Here is a 21353-nt window from a genome sequence, read left to right as displayed (position 1 = left end):
ATAGAAGAAACTTTCTTCCTGTAGATGCAGAACTGGTCTTTGCCATAAATAGGAAAGTARTATCTGCAAACTAACTATAAGAGAGAGTGTTTCATATTGACATGTACAGTGAACATCAGACCCGGACATTTACAGGAGTTCATGTCAAAGTCGTAAACTGAAGCTCTCATTGCTGGGAAGGTTTGAGGGGGAGGGGTGATTCCAAGAAGATTTTTGCATAGGGAGTATTGTACTAACCAAAAGTCAGCTGGCTCATGTTTCTCTATAGCATAAAGACTAGCAGACTGATTGCAAAAATAAGCCTCAGACAAACACATCAAAGATCATATTTATATAATAAAGCGTTTTTAATGTGTAGTAGGAAGAAATCAAGTCTCTGTCTCCAGAATGACAGTCTGCCCATTGTTGGTGTGATTTGCAGGGAACAAAGCTTGCTTGTCCTTCTCATGTTATGCTCATTTACAGAGTATCCAACTTGGGTGTCCCTTCTGTCCACTTCTTGGCTGCCTGATTCATTCTCTGACAGCATGTGTGAAACTGCATCCTCTAATCTTACAACTATTGCTAGGATAAAGAGGAAGATGAGAGATCTAGTGAGCTGTCTTGTGTTACAAAAATCTGGGTTTTTTGTAGTGGTAAACCAGTCCTGCTTTGACTACATTGTATTATTGTCAGATAAGCTGTTCCTTTAAAAAAAGAAAATATTTGGGTAACATTGAGTGGAAGAGGAAACAGAAGCCTCAGGAAATTGGTGACTTGTCTCTAGTGCCCCCTCCACAGCGCTCTGGGGGCACCTTGCCCAGGGAGGCAGGCTCTTGCACCCATGGCCTCATGACAGTAGCCTTTGCTTTCATTCCCTATCAGCCCTTCTCTGGCAGGGCTGCTTGCATGCTTTAGGCTTAGCCAGCCACCAGAGCAATGTGCAGTGCATCCCTGTAAAGCTATCAGTTTCCAACAAGACTATCCATGCTAGCCAAAAAGATGGAGAATCTGAAGGTGGCACTCAGGATGACTTCACATCCAACTCCTGCAATGTGCTGGAGTTATCCAGAAGATCCCCTGTGTCTGCTGCCTTGGATGCTTTGCTTATTTAGAACAGCTGTAGTTGCATTTTCAGCAGCAGCTGTTGAACTTGCCTTAAGGAAGGGATGCACACACAGGGAAGCAAACTGAGGCTTGGATGTGATTGCTGTGTAAGATGAGCCACTAGGTCCTTGTTGGGAAAGCTTGTGTGGAGGGTGCAAATGGCACTCAACTTGTCTGCTAACTTGGTCAAAAGCTATGTTCTTTCTCAAGTAAATCTAGCTATCACAGCTGCAGGGAGTCTAGCCACTACCTTCTGGGAATCCYAGAGGGACCTTTGGAGGTAAAAATTCTTCCTTACCAGGAGCTCTTAGCAGACCTGGTGAATGCCTATGCTCTCGTGCACTAATTGGCACCCAGATTTTTTTCGTCAGAAACACAGCAGCTGTATTTATCTTTAGCAATACTTGCTTCCCTATGGAAGGAGGGGATCCATAAATCAGCCCTTCRGGTGTTGTAGACAGTGAGGTGGAGAAATGCCTGGATCTGCTCCTCATGGGACTGTTTCCCCCAGTGACTCTAGTATCCACGCAAGCAGTAGGGATAAATGTCAGATACAAGCACACATTCAAACCTGAAAGGATATCCGGAGCAAATGCATGCCCACTGGTCTACAGGAAAAAGGCTCCTTTGCCTGCCTTTATACAAGGATTTCCCATGCTTAGCTGCAGGGCTGACTACCTGACAAAGTAATAACTGGGGAATTTTGTAAAGCCTTTGCTATTCCAGGTCTGGCCTGCACCTGAAGCTCTGTGGTGCAGGCAGACCCAGCTTTGCAGCTCATGCTTCCCCTGTGGCAGCTATAGTATAGATTGCCTGCCCCTCCTGCCCCCCTCCAAATGCTTATTTTACAGGACATGCATGTCTGTGCTTGACTCCAGGCATTTGTGTCAGTTTACAAAGCATTTGCCAAAGTCATTCAACTTCAGACTTTTTAACTAATGCCTAAGGTGGGACTTTTAGCATTGTCTGCTCTGAAACTGTGTTTCTGTCTTCATTTCTCCCCTGGCAGAGGATACAGCCAACACAGGTGACTGTTATTTTTTTCTTTCCTGTCCTGCCCACAGACCTTGTTGTCCATAATGTCTGATACCACTTCTGGTGCCAGAACACCGAAAACTAACTCTTCTTCTAACTTCCAAAAACTTCTTGCTCTGTGAGGACAGGAATACAGAGCTGATAGTCTTACGCAGTCCCAACCAAATTTTAGTGGTATTAAATATAGTGACATGCTTGTATACTGGAAGAAAAACACATGCTGAAGTATAGGAAGGGAGACTTGCTTAAAATGGCCAGGCACCTTATAGGTGCCTGCAAGTCAAGTGTCATTAAAGACTCCAGCTTGGACCCTGAGATTTTGTGCATGGTGTTGTGCACACTCATTACAATAAGCTTGTATGAGCCGCTTGACAAGGTAGGAAGTAATTGCTCATAACTGGGCTGGTACTCCAGGAGTCAGAGAAGTTGTTGTTCTTCCCTGCTGCTCCCAACTCCAAAGAGCTCCCCAGCTGGGAGAGGGAGGGCATGATCAGTAGGGGAGAGCCCACTTTTGTTTCACGTAGCACTTCTTTGCCTTATTTTCTTTTACCCAGGACAAAGCACTAATTAGTGAGAGGGAGCTGAGCCCAGGCAGCTGTCGTGATGTGTGAGAGCTGTTGTTTACAGCCACATTCATCAAGCCCTGAGTGGGGAAACATACGTGCATGCACACACACACATATACCCTAACACAACCAATTTCGCAGGTAGATGCCTCTTTCTGTCACTTGTTACATCTCTGTCCACAGATGTCACCAATGTCTTCAACACTATCACGATAACGCTGAGAACAGCAAGTTAAAGACCTTGGTGATAGCAYTTCCAAGAGCATGACATGGATGCTGGGATTGCCACCCACTCTGGGTTTGGCTGACTGCTTACAGACACTGCTTTGCACCCAGCCTCAGCAACATTTTAGTAAAGGATAAAGTGTTTACAAGCAATGAGTTTTCATTCTGTTTTGGTGGGTGGAGATACAGCTTGCTGTTGATTCTGAGGCATGTTTTCTTTATACCTCCTCCTCCCAAATGTTTTGCTCTGCATTACCATGGGATAATAAAAATCGGTGGGTAAAATTAAAGCCACCTTTTGTGATTGTTGCTAACAGTTGTGCAGATAAACTAGTCTGGCTGGTATTTACTTCATATCTCTTTATTTTTCAGTGATCCCAAAGGGCATGTTTCTATTTTCCTTGAAACCAACCCAGCTAAACAAAAAAGGAGTAGTGAAATAGGCAAAGGGAAACAAACATCACCCCCAAAATTGCATCAGATCCCTGGCTATTATTCTACATACATGCCCTTCCTTTCCCATTTGTTTGCTAGATTAGTATTGCTGGTATAAGAGGAACATCAGCTGAGTTGCATCCTCTGTCGATGTTAGGCTTGGATATTCGTAGGTGCTGCAGAGACAGGAGTTTGCACTCTAACCAGCCAAAACAAGCAGTGCTACCTTACTTCAACTGATTAAAAAAAAAAAAAGAAAGAAAGAAAAGGAAAAAAAAGGAAAAAAAGGAGGGCTGTACAACAGCCCTGGAAGAGGCTGTCTGGTGGTATGTGTTCTGCTTGTGATTACCAATGCAGTGCAGGAAGCAGGATGTTGTACATCATCTGCTGGGTGATACAAGGGTGACAGCTAACTCCCTCCTTGCGCCTCCTTTCCCCCTTGTACTAGTGACCCCACCCTGTTCAACTAAATACTTGAAGTAGCTCTTAAACCTGCTTGCATCACCCCAGTTAGGCTGGAGACAGAGGAGCTGTGTTCCCAGGAGGCCTTCCCCTCCACCCCAAATATGGGCAGACACCAGCTGCTGCAAGGTGGCATTCCTGTCATTGCACAGCAGCCTGCAAATACCTGGCTGGCTTCCCTGGTATCAAGCTTCAGAGTGATACCCAAGTTCCTCATCTTTCCTTTAGTCCAGGGAAAACACCACTGAAAGCATTGCCATGTGGTATTGGTAGAGGGATCTTGGCTCTTAAGGACAACTATAGGAGGCCAGCTGCTGAGAGTGCTTTACATTTAATGTGTCTTTGATATGCATTATCATTGCATTAGCCTTTAAGACAACAGCCCAGGAGGCCCCTGGCAATTATCAGCCTGCTGCAGACTCCTGGATGTTTGAAGGACCCTTGAGGGAAGCCCAGGACCATGTGGGAGCATGGGTAATCTGTACCTTGGATAGCCATCAGGATGAAGGAAATGGAAATTCCCAATCTGAGTACCAATGATGGGTACTCAGGCTGCAGAAGGCATTTTGCCCTGAGGCGTGCCACATTGCTCAAGCATTCTGGAGAACTCGGGTGCTCATGGCAGGCTTTCCCAAACTTTCCTCAGTAGATTTTTTGGAAATCACTGGGGCTCTGAGCAGGGCCAGATCAGGATGTCCTAACATATTTCAGCTTTAAGCGAATGGGAGTTGTGCAGGCAACCGCAGATCTGCTAGGAAAACCCACAATATGCTTGGATGGGCAATTTTTTTAAGCCCCGTATCACAGGCGGTGGACAAAGTCTCTGCGAATTCACTGGGAGTCCATTATGTTTTCTTTCCTAAATTGAAACAGGCAGGCTGGCAGTAGAGAAGTGCGAAGGCTGAGAAGACTTTCTGTGGCAATATTGGTCAAGTTTTGTGTGTTACGTAGTTAGCTATGCAGCTTTTTATCAGTGAGGTGGTATGGTATTTGTTGAATTATGCATTTGCACAATTACCACTTTCACTGGAATTTGCTTGTGTTTCCTTCTTCATATTTTGAATCAAAAGATGAGATTAATGAAACTGCGCGAATAGAAATGTAGACACAAAGGTCTGATCCAGTGTTAAATCTCTTAGGATGACAGTCATGAACTTTCAGAGCTTTTCTTTTTCTGTAACAGCATCGCTGTTACATAACCCTGTCCAGAGGTCGGGGTGGGTAAGCAGACACGACACAACGTGCATTGCTCTCTTGTGACCCTGGTGGAACTGGGCTCTGCTGCCAGTTCTCAGTCTGAACCTCCCTTCTGCTGAGATGCTTTTGGATGCAGGGATGTAGGAGGGAGAGGCTGAAATACCTTCAAAAGTGGAATTCAAAAACCCATTCAGTGTTGTATTAAATCTGGCATTGCTGTACTGTGTGCAGTGTCCTAAGTGACAGGAGTTTGAGCAAAGCATTTCTGAGAATCCTATTACAGAAAATTAAAGTTAACTCTGCTAAAAAGATGTGAGGTGTATCACGTGTGTGCCAGCACTCATGGTAGCTGGATGCAGGGAAACCCAATACTGTCCATATTTACAATCTGCAACACCGTTATTCTAGCAGGTACCAAATCTCTGCCTTAAAGGTACTGTTTTTATCTGGCCATTAATTTCTGTAGATACAGACATAATGATAAGAAAAYGAGAATTTCTGCTCATTATGCTTGCTGCAGTGCGAGTAATATCAGCATGTACTTCAGRATCAAGACTCCACTGGAAAGTTCCGGGTGTTTTTCTTTAATCTCTTAAAACTCTTTAGCCTGTTCTGTCAATACTGACTTTTATCCTAAACTATCAAATAAAGCTGTGATTGTTAAATAAACAGTTATGCCTTTCATGCTCTCCCATTATCTCCTTCTTCATATGCAGCTTGCTAATACTGGCATTGTGTTGCCAAAACCATATGCCTAATGTTAAATTCAATTTGCATTATTTTCTCCCTGTTTTTCATCCTAACACAATTTCCAGATTTGTTCTCAGTGGCTTCTAATCTCAGAATCTCAATAAATTGCCTTATGCTTTGAAGATTGCATTTATTTTATTTAAAACAAGCAGGCTGAGATTGGATGAAATATGAGTTTAGACTTTTCACATTGGGCTTGGTGCTTATACTCTCCTGCAAAATCTATACTGTTGTGATCTGGTGAAAAGTGCATCTGTTCTCAGAGGATTTCCATTATCTGGGGCTGTGCTCTTGTGAGGGTGGTTCTTGTGAAATTGACAACAGTTGGGAAAAAAAACCTTGTCCACTTCTGTATTTTACTTGGAGCACCTAATTTGGATCTAAACTCCCATATCTCTAAAGTTAATACTCAGCTTTGGACCATTCTCTGTCAATAATACATTTCATTTTCAATCATATTTATTACCTAATTTTTTCAGCATCCCTGTTAACTAAATCAATATCTACTAAGGAACTCAAGTCCTTTGCTGAAATACAGTAGGATGCAACATAGTTTTCAATGCAGTCAGGGTGCAGTAAAGTATGATGGCTTTGAAATATTGGTGGTGTTCAATCAAAGTTAATTTCTAGCTGGGCAAGAACACAGAGCACTGCTTAACCAATATCTTTAGACATCTGTGGAAGCTCATTTTTGTAGGCTTTTTAGTAAGAGACAGATACTGCTCTGTTAAATATTTCTGATAATAAAATAAATGAACATTAATGTCGTAATCCTAGTTAGAATCAAATAACAGTAATTATATTCTGCTTCCTGTTGCTAAATTTTGTCTTCAACAAGCTGCAACATTTTTCATTTGCTGTCCTAATGTTTCTTCTGCTGTGTGTTACCAAGTAGTGGTTGCATCTTGTTTCAGAGAGAGATATACATTTTTTGGTTCAGATTGCATGTTGGTATAGCTCTGAGAAGTCAGTGGAACATAGTCCATCTGTTAGCTGAAGGTCTTGCCCTGGCTTTTTTTTAATGGATTTTTTTATGCTCACCTGGCAGCTGTGAGGGATGCATGAAGGAGACGGGCTGATCTGTGACACAGACCCTCTGCAAAGCACCCAAGGTTCCAGAGTGATCCCTCCCCCCTTCTATTTAATTCTAATTTTGAGGATGGTGCAATAAAAGACCATTTCCTGCCTTGTTTCAGGACCGTAATATTCTTCTAAAGGCACCTGTTTAGAAACAAGTACTATTTGTAAAAAAGCTCTCAGAACCATTTCCTGTTGACACTAGAGGAAGGTTTCAGTGAGTCCAGTCAGCCAGAATTTATGAAGATCACCTACTGCATCTCTGGAGGTCCTTTATTAACAGTTTTCCATCTACTCGAGCAAGCACAGCTGAAACGCAGTTCGGCCTCATCCGAGAGTGACTGGACCCCTGTTGGAAGAATGTTGTTGACCCAGTGTTGTAAGTCTGAATGCTTGTTCTGACTTGTGCCAATCAACTGCTTAGGAAAGCAACCAGCTATGTCCAACATGATCATACTTGAGAATGATAAAGAAAAAGGAAAGCATTTTGTCATATGAATCAAGATGAGGACAAGAAAACACAGTATCTCAGCAACCTTCCTCTTAGTAAAGCCATGGCTGTGACAGCACAGTCAAGAGCCATCAGTTACCCCTGCTCATCGGTGCTATTACCCTGCTCTGTTTACATCCTCACCCACTGCCCAGAGGATGGAGAAAACTGTARCTGCCACAGAACAGGAATCAGGGCAACGAAGCAGTTTTTTATGGCCACAACTGTGTTTCACAGGTGGGTCCATTTCCTTCTTTTTCATGTTAGCTCCTAGAGCTGCATGAGGGGAGTCCAAAGAAGGATTTCACCAGGAATCCATGTAAGACATGCACCAGACTCTTCCAGCAGTGTACACATGTGATTTTCTTCATTTTAAGTGCACTACTTTGGGACTCCAAAGTACTGAGGACCGTGCTCCTACAACTAGAAAAGGCTTTACTCTTYCCTGTGTATAGCAGTAATGTTTCTGTCCTCTATGTAAAACAGACTGTAGAAGCAGAAAGAGACTGTAGATGTTGCTGCAAGTACTCCAAGGAGCATTTCAGCCAGAACATTGTGTCAAGACTAAAGAGAGGCAAAGGCTTGTATATCACCAGACTCTAGGATGGGCTTCTCTGATTGCAAGGTAGAGTCTGTTGGGAGCATCCTKGCGTGAACATCAGCCATTGCTGCTGGTCTGTTAGGTGAATGTAGCCAATACACAGCCGCTTATCATCTGGTCTCCCAAAGCTTTAGCTATTTTTAGGTGTTGTTGCTCAACAGTCTGTTGATTTTTACATGCAAAGGGGCTGAATGGATGCAATGCTCTCCCTAAACTGTTCAGAGACATCTTCTMTTGGTTCAGGGCTGACCCTTGCATTTCCTTTGCACTTGAAGCTCAAAAACAAAACTGAAGAACATTAAGGGTAACTTTCCAGTGTCCAACTAAATGGAAACATAGGGAAAAATCATGGAAGTTTGAAGATTCACTGTGGTCTTCTGCTGACTGTGGACTTGGTGTCATGTTAAGCTTCAGAAGCAATCAGATGTGAGTCGAGTTCCCCCAGTCCGTCAGAAGAGAGATGCATTATGTTGTAGATTTTCACTTGAACCAGCAGTCTCCTAGATGCTTGCTCACGTTTCCATCTCATCAAAACCCTTCYCCTATTAGTAATGGTCATTTGACTAAAATGTCTGATACTACTTTTTCCCGTGACTTGAATTTCCACTGAATTTAAGGTCGCTTGCCTAATTTCAAGGAAGTCTGGATTAAGCCCTCCTTGGTCACAACTTTCAACTTCTGCTTAGCTCTGTGCTTCTTAATCGCATAGTGTCATCCCTTGTATTCCCATGCCAGTATTTGCTGTTGGAATAGAGATATGTTTCTGAATGTGACCACATCCTTTGTTTTCCAGTCTGTGTTATTTGTTTTTTAGTTATTTTACTACATCTCAGAGTTGATGTCTTGGAACATCTAAAATCTGTGATTATCTAGGGCATAATGATGTAAATCCTTATTTTCAGCAACCAACCTTTCCCTCTAAGAGTAATTCTCCAGTACTACCAATGATATATTTTTTAGGCTGGATTGACCTGTTGATTCAGCCTTCACAGCCTATAGTGGCCTGCTATAAACCTGTCCTACAAACCACCCAGATGCCTGGAAATCGTTTTGATTGTAGTATTGAAGTACCATATCTGGTCAGATCTGAGATTTGTCATCTTAGTGACTGACAAGATTAAGAGATTTGCAGTTTGTCCTTTTTTTAAAAAAATTAGCAGGAGAATTTTCAATTAATTATAGCTATGATGTGATTTGGAGCTCTGCTTGCACAGGGATTTGTTGTCTTAATACAGTGGAGATATTTATATAAAGAATTTTCTTTTAAGTCTGCTTCATTGGTTACAATGTTTTGGAAACCCAAATACATTATTTTTTAATTTTTGTATTGGCAAGCTGTGTTTCACAGCAGTCTGTGCTGATAGCAGAATTTGGCCTGCAGCAGAGGAAAAGGCAAGAATACCTTTTCTGCAGCACTGCAGAGGAGCTAGAGAGGTGGTTGCGTGGGTCCCTTTATAGACTGAAGCTCAGTGGGCTGCGCCTCTGTTTGCAGAACTACTAGTGGCTACTGTGTGGTTTTCACTTCCTTCTGTCTCRTGTCTTTGCCTGCCTTTTAGGGCAGAGGCTTTCAGTTTGTATGTGTGAAGACACATACAGGAGAGCCCTGATAATACTTGGGACTTCAGGTACTGCGCACACGGAAGTATGAGCCTTGTTTTTGCAGCTGACTTTCTGTTCAAGTTGGGTCTGGGATCTCAACTGATCAAAAATTGCTCTACTCCCTTGAAGTCAGCAGACCACCCCTTGTAAAGGCTGGCTGTGGGCAGGGCTCTCATGTGTGCGCTGCTCCAGAGGTCTGCCTTGCTTTTTTGCTAGCACAATTGTGCTGTCTGTTATTCTTGAAGCTCCTCTTGCAAAAAATGTTGATTTGGGGAGGAAAGGAGGTGATCCCAGGATCTGCAAGCCGTAACTGCAGAATCACCTACTATTGCTTCTCTTAAGATGTGCCATAGTACTTCTGCCCAGTGCCGACCTTTGTTGGGCCATGGCAAGCAAAGTGGCCTTATGACTGTGCTTAAAGGAATGATGTTTCAGGAATTCCTGAAAAATCATTTCCATTCATGTTTTCCACCTCCTTAGAAGTTGTTCATTTGTTCACTGTTCCTCCTGCTTTTCCTTTTTACATGCTGCTGCTGTTCTACCATAGTATACAGCTGTTTAAAGTCCCTTTGAAGTGCCAGAGATAAAGATGCTTGTTTGGTGCTGGAGCATTTGGCCTTTTGACTCCCACTTGTCCTTTGAGAGCAAGTTGTTATGACAGCCAGAAGAGGATGGCTGACTGAGTGACCCCTGGCAAGGCTTGAACTGCAAAATCCTAGGCATCTCTCACCTATAAAGCATCCGAGAGGTTTGCTTCCCATGGTGCTCTGCCTTCTCACTGAGGTTTGGCTGACTCCTTTACAGGTACCTTGTGGCAGAAGGGCTAAGAAGCATAATCCAAGCATTTCTTGTGCCAAGACGCATGTTGCAGCACAATCTGTTATTGATGCCTTACAACAAATGTCCCTTTACCTCCCTTTCTTTTCTTCCATCCGCAAGTAGTGATTTGCTTAGAAAAACTTCAGAATGCTGACAGGTACCTTCTCTTCATGTTCTGTGCCAGTCACAGTAGTTTTTGATAGTGTGAGGACAGGATAAATTTGTGTAGAATCTGAGAATCCCAGTGACTAAAATTGGTGTCACTGCTCAAAAAGCTGTCCCTACCATGAGGGAGGATTCTCCAAGGTGCCTGTCTGCTGCAGCTGTATTAGCACCTCCAAGAATCTTAGTTACCTCTTAAAATTCCTACCACAACCATCAAGAAGGACAAGAGAGGTGCACTTTGCACAGTGATGGGGGTCTCCCACACAGTTTTCCCTCTTTCTCTCAGGAGATGTCCTAGCTACTGGATGTATGGAAGCAGAGAAGACAGGAGGCTGCCTTCTCCTTACCCACATTTCCAGGAAATTTTGAAATGGCAAATAAGTGAAGGTTATAGGGGATGCTTAGTAGGGTCTCATCTAAATATCTCCATGGACAACACAATTACGTGTCTGATTGCCAGAGAGCAGACAGACCTACAACCTACCATAAAAACAGATCGAGCTACAGCTGCAGAAAGAGCAGCACTTTGAGGGCAAATTAGCCATGTGTTTTCACATGAGCAGACCTTGCACAGCAGGCCTGCTGAGCTGCTTGATTTCTTGTCAACAAATCAGAGTAAGGCTGTGTAACATGTTTGGAGGACAATTTTAGCTCCTGTCGGTATCAGCAGGCAAACAGTCAGCACTGAGAGCTATTCCCACCACACAGGAGGAAGAATGCTGTGTAGAAAAAAAGAATATTAAAGCAAAATGATTGTTTTAAAAAGAAAATCATATGTCACTGTCTCATGCTTTCTGGATGTGTTGCCAAGTTAGTTAGGGAAGTTAGTCAAGAGAATATAATGAAGGCAGATAAAAATTTGCCACTCTGGCAAGCCTAGCTCTGGCTGATGGGAAAGGTTTGCTTTTCACAACCTGGGTCATTGGTTACTAACAAACTCAAGATTAGGAGAYTGCTGTTTCTTCTGGATGAGCAACAATTGCTTAGAGTCCTTCAGCCCTCAGTTCTACCATTATTTATTTGAAAGCTCATTTTTATGAGCACAGAAACCTTTTGACTGTAAATCACAAGGAAGGACAATGGCTATGAAAATCAACTGATGTTACACCTGGCTTGTAAGTGTGCATCTGCCATGAATTTTTGAGAAATACTTCCCAGACACTTCTGTACTGAAAAATTAATAGGGAATTCCAGTGTAAGAGTTCGTTCTGCAACAACATTTGAGTTGTCTGCTGTGGTCCTTTGTGTGAGCATTTGCTAAACTTTAGGAAGATCTCTAATCGGAGTTCTCTTCAGGGTCACAGGCACTACCTGTATATTGCGACTGCTGGAGCTGAAACCAGCTCTGCATCCTCCAATAGCCCCTTAGTGCTCTTGTCTCTTGCAACAGGTCTTGCTTCTGGGAGTGCTGGCTGAACAAGCTTTTCCTTGGGTGAAGTTTCCTTGGATGAAAGCACCTTCCTCTGTAATGGGGAAGCCTTGCAACCTTGTCCACTGCCCATGCCCAGACATCGTGGATCCGTATTGAATGGCCTTGGCAGCAGGGTGTACAACTGAGTTGCCATGGGGGGATGTGAAATATTGCTCTCACTTCAGAGCTCCTTGAAGGTGACCCATGTCTACCTCGTTTTCTGTAGAAGTGGAGTTTTGCCTGAATACGCACCATGAGACTGAAACCTTTGTGCCTTGCAGCTGTTTCTCAGTCCCACTGTAGGAAGAGGAGCATGGATTAGCTGCTCACATGCCACTCTCTTCCTTATATTGCTCGTGCTGTGCTGGGAATGCACTTCCCTCTCTCAAGTATCTCCTTCAGACACTTACAGAAACCTGTTGACTTGAAGTAATGAACCTGAAGCTTCTTGTGTCCCATCCTGTCCCACTACTTCATCTCGCAGTGATACTTAAATGCTGCTCATTGGGCAACCCCATCGTTTTCATATTAAGGGTCTCTCTGTGACAAGAAATTAAAGGCCATAATTTWACTCCATAATTTAACTGTTGTCTTGGTGCTTGACTGTGTGGAATGCAGACGTAGCCAAAGACTAGTAAATCCACCAAACACAATGGACATCCAGAAAATCACATAACTGGTTTCTGCTTTGAGTGTTCCATCAATAGGAGCTTGAAGTCCCTGAAGCATGCTTAGTCTATAGTCATGCTTATAGACTAGACGCATTGCCCCATTTTCCCATTAGCTTCTAAATTAACTTATGATGTGAATCCTTCCGCCTTCATTTTATTTCCTGTAGGGACTTAGGCCATGTGAAGCTGGAAAGTAAACAGTAGAGAGGCCTGCTAGAATTTTTTCAGTCACCCTAAATTAGTTTTAAACTAGCTGAAAAATCTGGTTTATTGTAGATTATGGGCACAAACTTTGCAAACTAAAGTCACACCTGGAAAGCTTGATAATCTCTAGTGGATTAAGATATGTTGAAATACAACTTGCGTGCCTTTTATTTTTAGAAGGCAGTGTTCAGAATATGCAAAGCATAGCTACACTTTTCATGAGGCTTATTGCTTGTTTTTTAATGACTCTGCATCATTAAATTCTGAAGGGAGGTATGAGCCCTTTGTGCTTCCAAGTGAACCAAAAAAATAAAAAAAAAAAGAGAGAGAAATGTCTTCAGAGGAGAGCAGTCCTATTCTGTAACATATCTGCCAGGGTTTTTTTATCCCATCTGTCTATGAAGCTTCTCAGTATTGCTGGAAATAATTTCTTACTGTGGGACCAGTGGTGGTCATACTACTAGTAAGAGCAACAAATTAAAACTGGTTCAGGGTGGGGGTGTTCTTCTGCTCTTTCATGCATTTAGCTACCTTTAGACCTTGTGAGAGGAGCTGGGGATGTGTTTCCAGAAAATGAGAGCATAAACTTCTATGTGACTGTGGAGTCTGTATAGGCTGCAGAGACTTTATTCATCCTACAAGCAGTGCTTCACTTCTGTTCTGCATGGAAAGGAGGCTCAATTTTATTTACGTTGCTTTTCATTACCCCAGATAGCAGTATCTTGCTATTATTTATAGTAAATATTTATTATTCTGCACTGCAGTTGAACCAGCAAATGTATCMGTTGTAAAGGTTCTGTTTTTCATTGCTAATTCATATAGATCTCTTCATCCTCTTGAGTAGATCTTTCTGCTGTTGTCACAACAGTGGATTCTCAGGCTAGAAGTGATCAGCCTAGCTCTGTGCTCAGGGATGAAGGTGCAGGAAAAGGTTGGGCTGCCAGGAGACTGGAAATCTTAAGCAGATGACATATGTTGGTCATGAAGGAGTTGCTCTGCAGTCTGAAAATCCTGCATTTCTGTTCTCCGTGCCCAGAATTACGCCCCAAATACAGGTTTGAGCTGAGCGGAAGGCGAAGATGGGGATCTCTTTCGTGAAGTCAGTATCTGTGAAATGTTGCCACATGCAATTGTCTTGGCTTGTGATTTCAGAAAGGAAGGGTGGTTTTGTGGTTAAGGCATAAGACTGCCAGCTCCGGGAGCTCTTGGCTGTGCTATGGACTTCCCTGTGTGGTGGCAGGGAGGTCCTTGGCTTCTCTCTGCTCCAGTTCCCCATGTGCAAAATGGACTTCTCTGTTATTTCATGTGGATAGGGATGGTCTCCTGCTTTGTCGCCACACAGGTCCCAGCACGGCTGTAGGCAGTGCTAACGTGGACCTAAGCATTATGGGAGCTATTTACATGGTATGTAAGCTAAGCACATGTTCGAATTCTCTGCTGTTCTGCTACTGCTCCTYTTGGGACTTGGGACTCCTATTGTGACGAGTCACATCAGACTTGAGTGTTATGGCTCAGCCTGGCCTCAAATTCATACCTGCTTTGGTGCTTAGGGCTCATCTTAGCTTCTGGGACCTGAGGTTTCAACCAGGAGGCCTTAGGCTGTAGTGCTGGTGATGAGGGACCCTGTAAGCCTGTGGTTCTCCTGCTTTTCTCTTGGAAATGAAGGACAGAAGGGGCTGCCCTTCCACATCAGCAGAAGGGTGTGCTGAGGAGGAATTTCTCCCTAGGATGAGATGTGCAATCAAGATACTGCAGCAGCAGTTACCCTGTGTCAGCTAAATTGCTGTGACTGACTGTATGAATGCTGATGGTCAGCCTCAAGTGTRAGAGAAAATGGGCGAGTTAAATCCTCAAGTTTGAGCTGACACATTTTTACCTCACGTTTTTTAAGTAACTTGATAGTCTGTCTGAACTTTTATGGCAGGAAAATACTGCAGTAGTTAGCCTCTGGTTCTAAAATGTGTTCTTCTACTCCAAATGTTTGCATTATTAGGTAAGTTTGGCATTAGCTTTCAAAAGACTTGTCTGTTTCTTTTGTTTTCTATTTTTGTAGCAGTTCTTTCAACTAATTTCCTTAGGCCCTAGTGGGCAGTAATCTTAAAGAGAGGAATGGCTGTTTTCAAGAGGAAACCTCTGTTAACTCTCATCTTTCTCAAGTATTTAGGGCAGGAATTTAGACTGAATGCAGTTTGCGGTGCCTTTTCCGCAGTTTCACATGCAAGTCATTATGTATTCCTCCGTGATTTAGGAGTGTCGTATGAGGAATTTTGAGCTTGGAGACGCCGGGCCACAAATGCTAGAAACAGGGCCAGGTGAAGGGAGAAAACACACACACAGTAAGAAAGGCAAGCGTTCGGTCTAGGGTAGTGCAGCAGGACCATGACGCTCTGTGGTCTCAGGCAGAYGAGGGTCAGGCTCAGCAGGCACAGGTCCACACCAAGTCACCTGGAAGCTAAGCATTGTCCCAGGATGAGTTTCGGTAACTTCATGTTTTGTTCCAAATCATAATGAAAACCCTTTCCGATGCTTGCAGAGGTTCTCTTGGAAGGCAGTTTTGATGTTCAGCAAACTCCAKTGCTGACCAAATATGAAAATACTAGGTGTGATGAAAAGGGAGGGGAGTAACCTTCAGTTAACACCTGACTCGTTAATTACAGTTTTGGAAGAAGGCAGGTTCTTTGTTACTCCCATTGTGATTACAGACGGGTCAGCAGGAATCCAGATGTACTTGAAGTTGTTTTCCTGTAATTACCTATAGAATATATTCCCGTCCAAGAAAATCCTGCTTTCACATGGCAGGAAAAAAAAAAAAAAAAAAAAAACTCAAGCAACTCAAACAACAATGAGGAAACAAAGGAAAGTAGACTTATTGCACAGTTAGATGGGTTTTTTTTAATAAGGTATGTGGCCCTTTAAGAGGAGTTTGAAAAAATGCTCTAAACAGACTCAGGCTACATGAAAAAGTTTGCAAACATCTGATCTTTGCATGCCAGTGTGCCTTCAGCCAGCTACCCCTTTGTCCATCCGAGTTTCCTAACCGTGGATGATCTCACTGAAAAATAAACAAGCTGCAGAAGTGTTTAGGGAGTTCAGCGCGTTTAGGAAACAGCCACGGAGCCAGGGTGGGGGGAGTTTTGCTCCAGTTGCCACCAAGCTGGGTGCACTAGCCTGTGCTGGGGGTAAAAGGCTGATTTATGTCGTTGGAGGAGCCGGCTCTGTTCTTGCTATTTTTTTTTCTAAACTGAGCTAGGAGAGGGGAGCCCCGGCTGATTTTTGTCAGCACGGCGCGTTCGAGCCTTTCCACAGCCTGGTCCGTGTGTACGAGTGCACGGCTCAGCTGTCGCGCCGGGGAGAGCCGAGGGAGAGACTCCTCATCCTGAAGTAACCTCGGCGCTGCCTCAGCCCGGGGTGGTGATGACTTTCCAGGCAGAACAAAAACGCGAAGGGGAATTGGTAACTGGATATGTGGACTAGAGAGCAACGACCGTCAGTAACCCCGGCACGCTTCGCGCCGCGGCGCCCGGCCCTGCTCGCGGCTGCCGCCGGTGGAGAGCCAGCGCCGTGCCCGGCCGGGGGACTCGGCTGCGCCGCGGAGCCTTCGCCCCGCTCCGTCCGGCGGCCCCAGCTCGTTTGGGCGTAATAAAGGGGGAACCGGTCTCGTAGAAACAGACCGGCGAAAACCCTTTAAAACGAAGGAACAGCGCGAGAGCCAGCTGCTCCACTTCTAGGCGTCTGACTTCAGTTCTATACGTGGATGATGATTTCCAGATGATTCCCCTCTGCGAGACAGAGACAACTCTTATTTTAAAGCCAACAGCTGAAATGCTAATGTCTGCAGAAGGTGAAGCTTTAAGGAAAGAAAATGGAATAACCAAGTATTTGAAAAACTGTATTTTTTGCCAGTGCAGGCAAAGTCGCTCTCTAGGTCTGGTAACTGTGTGTCTGCACATATCAGACTTGGAAATATTTCTTGGTGAAGTACTACTAGCAGCAATTATTAACATAATTAAACACACAATCTAGTAAATCTCTCTCAGCAGTCCATGCACCCGTTCAGTCCTGCTTTCACTAACAACACAGGGATTAAGTGAAGCCTGATTTTTGTGCAAGGCTGATGCTGGAGCAGGTTTCTCCCATCGAAGTGGAGCAGCTTGGTCTGCTTTGCCTTTCCTGTGTCTGGCAGCAGATGGTACGTGCAAGATGATCGTAAGTAAAGGTGTTCAAGGGAAGCTGTTCTTAAAGACTCTGTTTGGAGCTTAAGACATCATGGTTTGACCACATCTCTGAAAGCTGCTGTGTGTCAGAGCATTTTGCCCGCAGCTTCTCTTTCTCCTTTGTGCTATGGTTTGTGTAATTCCCTTTCCTCTATTTGTCAGCTCTTGCCTTTCCTGTTCAAAGCTCTCAGATTAGTTTCCTTTGGTTTTGCCCTGATCAAAATGCTACTTGTTTTGTCACCTTGCAGACTTCAAACTCCGGGATTTCCTGGTGGACAATGAGACGTTCTCAGACTTCCTCCATCATAATGTGTCCGTGCCACCGTTCACAGTAGATGAGCTGCTGAATGCTCAAGTCAACCTCCAGCAGGTAAAGAACACCTTTGGCTCTTAATGTAATAGTTAGTTTCTTGTTTGTTTTACCGTAGTGCCAAGATCTTCAGTATAGGACCCTTCTGTGCTGGGTGTTTTACAAACACAGAGTGAAATGTAATAGCTGCTTCTCACCCTTGCCCTCAGATTTACTGCCTGCCTTAGCTGTAAGCTAAAGAAGCACTCTAAGACCCAGATGCGAATGTTTTGATTTGCATAAAAAATAGCCTAGTACTCTGCAAGCTAAAGAGAACGTCTTCTTTCCTATGTTTTTTTTCCCCTCAAGTAAAACATTAATTTGTCTGCCAGTGCTGTTTGAATTGTTTTACATCAATTACAAGAAAAATGTTTCTGTTGTTAGGTGACTCAGTGTGGGCTCAAGGACACGGTGTCTGTCCCGGGTGCATGGGACTGTGTGCATGGCTGCAGGCACGCTGCGTGTGACGCTGGGTGCTGTGGACGTCTGGGTGGGGGAAAGAGGCATGCTTTGGGGTTTACGGCTGGCTCTTCAAGACAGACGGTGAGCTTGAATATCATGTAGTACAGGGTCCTGATCTCAAACGAAACCCGTAGGTTCTGGGCTGTGTGTCGTTGGCAGTATCTGAACATCATTCCTGCTGGGCTAGGTGAATTTGTCCTCTTCTGCCAGCACTCTTTCTACTGCTGAAGTCAGGACTGGTGGCTTCAGGCTTCAGAGGAGGACCTATGCTCCTCTCAGTCCAGTGTGACTGTGCAAAAGGAGAAAGAAATCCCTTCCACTTCCACCTCCAGATGAAGTCTTTTGCTTTGAAGCATAGTGATTAATGCTCTTTCAAACTTTGTGTCCATGCAGTTACAGATACTGGTCCCCTTCACACAAGTTTTCTCCTTCTTCAGTGAATTTTATGAACCGTATATCTCAATGTCATTTGGTAATTACTCTTACTAGTTAAGGATATGTTATTACTTCAAAAAAAATAWGGAAAAAATCTTGCCTGTTTTAAGGCAAAAGTTTTGTGTGTCTTGAAACAAATTCTCATGAAATTCATGCTAGAATAACACAGGGCCCTTTTACAGATTGGTCTACAGGGATAACCAGAAGGCTATAACAACAACTTACTCATTTTCCCTAAGTGATGGAAAAGCAGAAAGATTTCTGTATAGGCAAAGGAGTTAGCCCAGATCTTTTGCGGTGTGACTACTGTGTTAAGTCAGCTGTGCTAGCAATAGGAGAGTGAGCAGAAAGTGAGGAAAGTCTAACTTTTATCTATGTGACATATCTCAGTAAAGAGGTAACCAGTCAGCTACATTTTGCTTGGAGGATTTCAACTTTGTCCTTGTTAGTAAAATAGCCTTGGGCAGATCCTGCCAGTACACTGCTGTAGACTGGGAGTGACATTGTGTAGTCTTGTGGCAGTCTGTGCTATGGGATGGCAAAAATTAACCTATGCAATGTGGCAGCAGAGGAGAGCAGCAGGCCACCAGATCTTGCTTTAAGCTCTGTCCTAGTATAGCTCATATCTGAAAGGCAAAGCGATCTCTTCCTGCAGGGTGACCAAGTCAAGCCTGTTTGGTCAAGCCTTGGCTGCTGCCCTTGTGAAGGCACCACCGGACAGCTATAGCGTGGTTTGGACTGAGGGACAGGTCCTGTCCCAGCGACAAGCAGGAGGGAAGCGGTGCTTTCCTGGGTGAGGGCTGTGGTGCTAATCAGTAACCTGTTGTTACTGAGGGGTAGATGGGTACCAAGGGGTAGATGATCACAGCCAGGGCATGTGCTGCTGTGAACAAGTCTCCTCGCTTGTGTGCAGCAGGGCTAGTCCCATGGTGAGAAAGATGTGGCCAGAGGTCAAGACAACTGTGTCTGCTTTCTCAGACACTTCCAGGAATGCCTCAGAAATGAGCCTGACATTTTAACAATCCTTACGGGAGTTAATATGTCATTTATAGTGCGTTCTCGTATTGAAAACACCATGGCTTCAGGTAACTTGGATTTGTTGCAGAGACCTGACTTGGTGTAACTGGGTGGTTTAATTTTGGTGAGGGTCTCAGGGCCTTTGTTTCAGGGTCATGTATAGAATTCCTGCATTTGGAAAAGTGATTTCTGTCTGAAAGAGTTTAAAATCTGAGTGGCCACAAGGGATGGTGGAAGCAGTGCTCATTCTCATTTTTTGAATGTGGACCTGAAGCACTTTGAGACATACTTTTTGTATATGTCCATGCAAAAAAGGTATTTCAGACTGGATCCAGGTCTCCTCAATGTTACTACAGTGCTGCCAGCCACAAGAATATCCCCTTTTCAGCATTTCTATGGTGGTAGTAATATCACTGCTGGCAGAACTTTTCTATAAGGCCAGCCTTTTTGATGCAAGAACTGTTATATTTGTTCAGATGAGAGTGCAGCCCAGCATTGCCTTATTTTTGGCATATGGATGCAGACTAATGTTAAAGGTTTGTTGAAATGTTGCATTATAAATCTCTTCCCTCTCATATCATCTGCTTCTTTTCTGAGCACATCCCTCCGTTTTTTTTTCTCCCTTCAGATTGTTGATGCTTTTTTGGTTTTGAAAGACAAGAAAATTTTCTCAGTCTGACTTACCAGCCTGATTCAGGAAATTTTAATTCTTTCAGGGTGCAAACTGATCTTCTTTTTGATGGAGGTTGAATAATATAAGTTGGGTATTGCAAGATGACGGAAAGTAGAAATGAAGCACTCTGCCTCTGTCTGGCATCAACAAACAATCCCCTGTCCCCAAATCCCAGATTTTCCCTCTGTGTATCACCAGTGTGAAGTGTTTGCCATGGTTTGTTTAGCAGACCCAAATTCACTACTGACCCTATTGAAGAAATTTTGCTATCAGGTAGGCAAGGAACTTGTGATGATTCAAAGCAATTTTATGCATTTTCTTCACAAGTAACGTGGTAAACTGTGGGTGAGTAAGCCTTATCCACAAGCAAACCATCCCCTTCTGTAAAATATGGCTGTAGAAGAAGACTCTAAGATCTGGTCTCTTGTTTGTTGAAGTCGGTAAATTAATTCTTTCTTTTGCTGGTACATTATCTACCCCAAAACACTGCAAAATGATTCTGTCGTCTTTTACTGAAGAGCAACATCGCAGCTAAGGGAGACTATCCTGATTCAAAATAGCGTCAAATATGTGCCTGGCAGATAATATTTCTCAGGAGTTTGGGACATAGGTCTTTTGCTCTTACATAAATTTGCTAGACTTGAATCTGATCGCAAGCCTTACTTTGTCTCCATGGCTCAATTCCCAGAAGATTGAAGATTGGGCAACACATGTACCCTTGGTTTGAGGAAATGGCTGCTGCGGAAGGCAGGGTTACTGCTTCTCAGGGCATGTGTATGGAGGAGTGGTGAGGGACCTGCCTCCCCAAGGACTCTTCCCCGCTGGTACTCAGCAGGGAAACATGCTTTTCTTGGAATTGAGAGTTGCACATGGGTCAGGAACATGCAATTTGTAGAGAAAAATGCCCTTTTCCCTGTATCTTGAAAGGTTATGAACGGCTGGTTCTGTCTAGGTGATAACTGACTTTGTGCTGTGAATGTTTTATCAAGGGAGATTCATATGCTTTTCCAGGTCATTGTGTCTGGCTACCGAATGCGACTGCGAGATCTCTGCAATGCCTCAACATTGGCTGAATTTCTTACAATCCAAAACCAGACAGTGGCCACGGACTTTGAAACTTTAATTTGCACCTTACCAAAGGAAAAACTCCATGCAGCAGAACAAGCCTTCCATGCTAACTTGAACCCTTTGAAACCTCTTCAGGTGAGTGCACAAGTCACAGCTGTGGGATGCTAACATTGAGAACTTGGCATTTCTTTGGGGTTTCAGTCTAGGGATTCATCCCTCTGTTTTCAGAGTGAATTGTTTATTAGCAGTAAGAACGAAGAAAGATGGCCTTGATCACTGAAGCCTGAACAACTTGGCTTCTTCCTGTCATCCTTTCTGCTGCAGTGTGTTGCATGCAGAGTA

The 21353-nt window shown here is 43.8% G+C and overlaps 1 protein-coding gene across 3 annotated transcripts in view; it reads left to right on the top strand.

Moving 5' to 3' along the window:
• The window catches only part of ABCA1 (ATP binding cassette subfamily A member 1), an 81458-nt gene that overhangs the window by 12143 nt on the left and 47962 nt on the right, over positions 1 to 21353 (top strand). For all 3 annotated transcript variants that reach the window (XM_085317776.1, XM_085317767.1, XM_085317784.1), the window contains exons 5-6: positions 17256 to 17377; positions 20955 to 21146. In XM_085317776.1, the coding sequence (XP_085173902.1) occupies positions 17256 to 17377; positions 20955 to 21146 (314 nt within the window). The remainder of the gene's footprint in view (positions 1 to 17255; positions 17378 to 20954; positions 21147 to 21353) is intronic.

This window comes from Rhea americana, unplaced genomic scaffold (genome assembly GCF_003343005.1).
Source record: "Rhea americana isolate MKP2758 unplaced genomic scaffold, rheAme1 scaffold_115, whole genome shotgun sequence".
NCBI lineage: Eukaryota > Metazoa > Chordata > Aves > Rheiformes > Rheidae > Rhea > Rhea americana.
Note: the sequence above shows the minus strand (reverse complement) of the source record. Positions and strands in the feature narration are given on the sequence as shown.